This window comes from Acanthisitta chloris, unplaced genomic scaffold, assembly GCF_000695815.1.
Source record: "Acanthisitta chloris isolate BGI_N310 unplaced genomic scaffold, ASM69581v1 scaffold41640, whole genome shotgun sequence".
NCBI classification, from domain to species: Eukaryota; Metazoa; Chordata; class Aves; order Passeriformes; family Acanthisittidae; genus Acanthisitta; species Acanthisitta chloris.
In genome coordinates this window covers 1,031-4,995 of record NW_008654055.1, presented here as the reverse complement: position 1 = coordinate 4,995, position 3,965 = coordinate 1,031, and the positions used below count along the sequence as shown (strand labels likewise).

General features: G+C 51.8%; 1 protein-coding gene across 1 annotated transcript in view; it reads left to right on the top strand.

Annotated features, from left to right (window-relative positions):
- Positions 1-3,072: 3,072 nt before the first annotated feature.
- LOC103810276 (uncharacterized protein C10orf12-like) overlaps positions 3,073-3,965 on the top strand; it is a gene marked incomplete at its 3' end in the record, with an annotated part of 1,506 nt that continues 613 nt past the window's right edge. Inside the window, exon 1 of the mRNA XM_009083178.1 lies at positions 3,073-3,949. Within this exon, the coding sequence (XP_009081426.1) occupies positions 3,073-3,949 (877 nt within the window). The remainder of the gene's footprint in view (positions 3,950-3,965) is intronic.

The following is a 3,965-nucleotide window of genomic DNA, read 5'->3' as shown; positions in this document are numbered from 1 at the left end:
CCTGCGTCCATTGGCTGCCTGGCAAGAGAATGCCCATGGCATGTTTTATTTAATAGTAATAGCCAGAACAGACAGGAATGGTGGGAAATGCTGTACAGGCACCAAGGCACACAGATTAGCAGGCCCCAGTGAGCACAGAGCTGTGTCTGGAAGATCTGGGAATAGAGAGGCACAAGCTGTGGCTCAGCACCCTCCAGGGGCAGGGAGAGGAAGGACAGAGGTGGGACCCAGCGATGCTCAGAGCACTGCTGCAGGTGGCATGGAGAACTCTGTCCCGAGGTTATCCTCAGACACACAGAAAAAGGCAATACTGCCTGTAAACAGCAGTGAGCTGGGTACTGCAGGAGCAGATGAGCTCAAGGTGAGAAGCTGCAGCTCATTTTGGAGCCAAGGTGGCATGATAGCAGAGGACTCTGACACAACATGTCTGCAGAAGCAGGTGAACTGTGTCACCGAGTGTGAGACGGGTCTTCTAAGGAGAAAGGGCATCGAAGCTGAATGCAATCATTTCCTTTATCAAGCAGGAAAAAATATTTATCTCTGCTTTTTAAATTTAAAGCTTGACAAGCTGTGTGTATCTCTGAGTCCTTGAAGTACAGTGGGGTAATTAAGGTGACAATGAGCACCAAGGCCTCAGTCACACTTCAGAAGGAGAAACAAGGTGAAGGCCAGGCAGAAATGTCACTGGAGCCTTTAGGATCAGGGAGCCCAGGTCCCTTCTGCCATACGAGCAGGGCACCCAAAGGTGTGCTGGCAAGAAGGGAGTTAGCTGTTTTGCCACCATAACTCCTTCCCACAGCTGTCCAGGAAATGTGGTGGTGGGATGGGCTGGGGCAGGGCCCCACCTCTGCTGCTGCTCTTATAAATTCAGGCTCCCTGGGGGAAGATTGCTGCTGCTCTTCAGAGCTGGGCTTGTGAGCAGGTGAGGGAAGAGTAACCACCCTCTTTGCCAAAGGTGGAAAAAAATTATGCTGAGCTCTGCCTCTTCAAGAACCCTCCTGCTCCAAGCCCAGGGACGTTGAAAGGTTTTTTATCCCTTTTGTTATTCAGCAGGGCAAGGGGAGGAGCTGGGCTATGTAATAGATCCTGGCTGACAACCCTTCCCATGCAGGGCTCTGGCGAGGGGCCAGGTTATACCTGAATATTTTTATTTAAACTAATCCCAGGCGTTGCAAATTGAAAGCCATCGCAGCACCAGGTAGAACCAGTCGAGACGGTTGCTGGAGGGCATTTTTCTCACCTGGGTGTAGTAAAGCAGTCTCAAGGTATGTTGTTTTATCTCTAACCCTGGGAGTACATTCTGGAGGTGCCAGAATATATTCGGTGTGCTGAACTCACTCAGCCTTTCCAGGTGGTTTTGGGAAAACCCTGCCCAAGAAGCCTTTAAGGAAACCGAGTGGCTGTGATTGAGAGGCAAAGCCTCGTTATGCTTAAAACTCGTCATGCTTGGGCAAACTGGAAAGCAAAGAGCTGGCTAGCAGCTGCTCAGGGCAGGCTTGGCTGCAGCCTGGCATTTCTGGGTGAAGAGGAGACCTGGCCAGCCCTGAGCCCAAAGCGGGCACAGATGGCTGTCCCTGCCCATCAGCCGAGGGAAGCAGGACACTGGAGGTGCTTCTCCAGTGCTTGTCAGTTCAAAGAAAGCAGCCACAAGCAGTAAGTAAGGAGCAGGTGAGGGCTGCCCAGGGCTGGCTTCAGCATACTGGCTGTCCCCTATCCGTTTCTCTGCTGATGGCTCCTCTGAGCTGGGCTCTTCCTCCTCATCCACCTGTCAAGTCCTGTGCCTGCCAGTGTGGAGAGGGAAACCCCTTTCCAGATGAAGCTGCTTTTCCCCACTAAGGCCCTGAACCCTGTGATAGGTGTCACCCCCCTTAACCCAGACGAGTGGGTGAGGTCAGTGTCTGATGCTGGCATGGAAGAGCAAAGCTATAGGGGAAGAAAGGACTTTCGCTCCTCAAGTACAAGGCCAAGAGGTGCAAAGTGCAACTGTTACTGCAAAGCAACCTGACATTGCTGGCAAAGATCCTGTGTCAGGCAGTGTGGGTGCCAAGGTGCGGGGTCCCCTTGGTGTAGTCAGGACTGGGTGGGAATCACCTGTGCTGCCGTTGGGAGCAGATATGGTCTCGATAACAGCACCTGGCATGGCACTCCTGAGGAGTTCATGCAAACACTGGGTAATTATCCCTTAACCTCTCTGCCAGTAAGCCCTTATTAATTACCTCTGCCAAGCAGGTTTGAGCATTAGCTAGCAGCAGTGCCTATGTGTTGTAGAAGCCCACCTTTCTGCACCACCACTGTGTGCTGACAGCCCATCAGCTGCAGAAATGCTTTATTAAATGGCAGCTAATCAAAGGTCAGTGTGAATGGCACAGCACTGCACTCCACGGGGTGTGTTGCTGTCCGCACATCCTGCAGGCTGGGAGCTCACCAAAATTGCTGTACTGATTACAGAGGAGGCTCAGATCTCAGTTTGTCCCAGTTCATCCTCTGCCACTGAGTTATAAGCAGAATTTGATGACTTCAAATAGTTCAAGATTCCTGGCATCTGGCTGTCCAGCTGGGATGCTGCTGTGCTCCCACCTAGTTTGGCAGTGCAGAGTGAGTGTGCAGAGGTATTCAGCCATCCTGGTGGGTCCCAGAAGTGCTGGACCTTCTACACTGGGTGATGCGCAGATACTAAATCTGCTTCATTTTAGGTTCGCTTTGAACATGTGACATGGTACCTAGACACTGAGATGTCCTAGGCAGAAGTGTAATTATGGATGCTCTGGCAGTGGGAGACAAAGAAAAGCGCAGTCCGTGTCCTGCCAGCAGTATGCACACACAAGTGTGCGTGCTGGGACTGAAGGGACCACCTGCCAGCCCCAGGAAAACAGGATGCTTGATCTCACCTGGAGGTCAGGCAAGCATTGTGCATAAGTGGGAGGAGCAGGGTTATTCTGGTTTTGCAGCATAGACTTTTATTCCCTGGGATATGTTACTGATTCCTTCTCTCTTTGTCTCTCTAGTGAGGATGCAGCAGAGACAATAGCAATAGACTCTAACAATCAGCCGAAGTCTCCACTGGAAAAATTTATGGTCAGACTGTGTACACATCACCAGAAGCAGTTCATTCGTGTGCTAAACGACATATACACTGAAGTACAACCAGACTCTGACGGCCAGCAGTTGTCTGAATCTGAGACCATGGAGGCCTCTACTTGTGGCTCTGGTTGTAGCCAGCGAAGCACTGAAAATCAGGATAAGGGTGCTATTTGTACTGAATCAAAGCTCCCTTCTGCCTTGGACCCAGGACAGTCAGGGTCCGATGGCCCCTTGCATGTTATGGGACAAGTCCCGAAGCAGCCAGCGGAACTGAAGTCTCTGGACAGAGCAGAGAGCTCCAGTCCTGCTTTGAGAAGGGACTTCTATGAGCTCCCCGTCACCAGGCTTCGCTCTGCTAGTCCAAAGGATAGCTCCACCCAAGGATACCTCAGCACCTTGAACTCTTCCTCTTTGAATTTCCATCATGCCACAAAGAGCCTGGAAGGGCAGCAAGCTGCTGGACACGAGCAAGAAGCTGGTGTCAGAAAGTGTGAGGACAATAAAGAGCACCTAGCAGGTAAGACTCTCGTGGAAGGTTATATCTCAGTCAAAGTGGCAAATGTGAATGGCAGTGAGGACAGCTTAGACAGCTGTCTGGGGTCCCAAAAGAGCTCTTTCAGGGCTCTGCCGGAAGAGTCCTGGGATCCTGGCTTTGCGGTGACCCCTCCTCGCAGAGCTGACAAGGAGAACACTTTGCAATGCAGCTCGAAAGCATCTTTGCACCAGGACTTAGATGCAAAAGAACAAGATCCAAGACCAAAGCAAGAAAACCACCTGCATGCCATGGCCAAGGGCAAGGCAGGCTGCCACCTGCACCCAGCTGACAAGAACCCACTTGACAAGTCCAAAGAGGGCTGGCTGCCTGCCGGCGCCACTCCACCCAC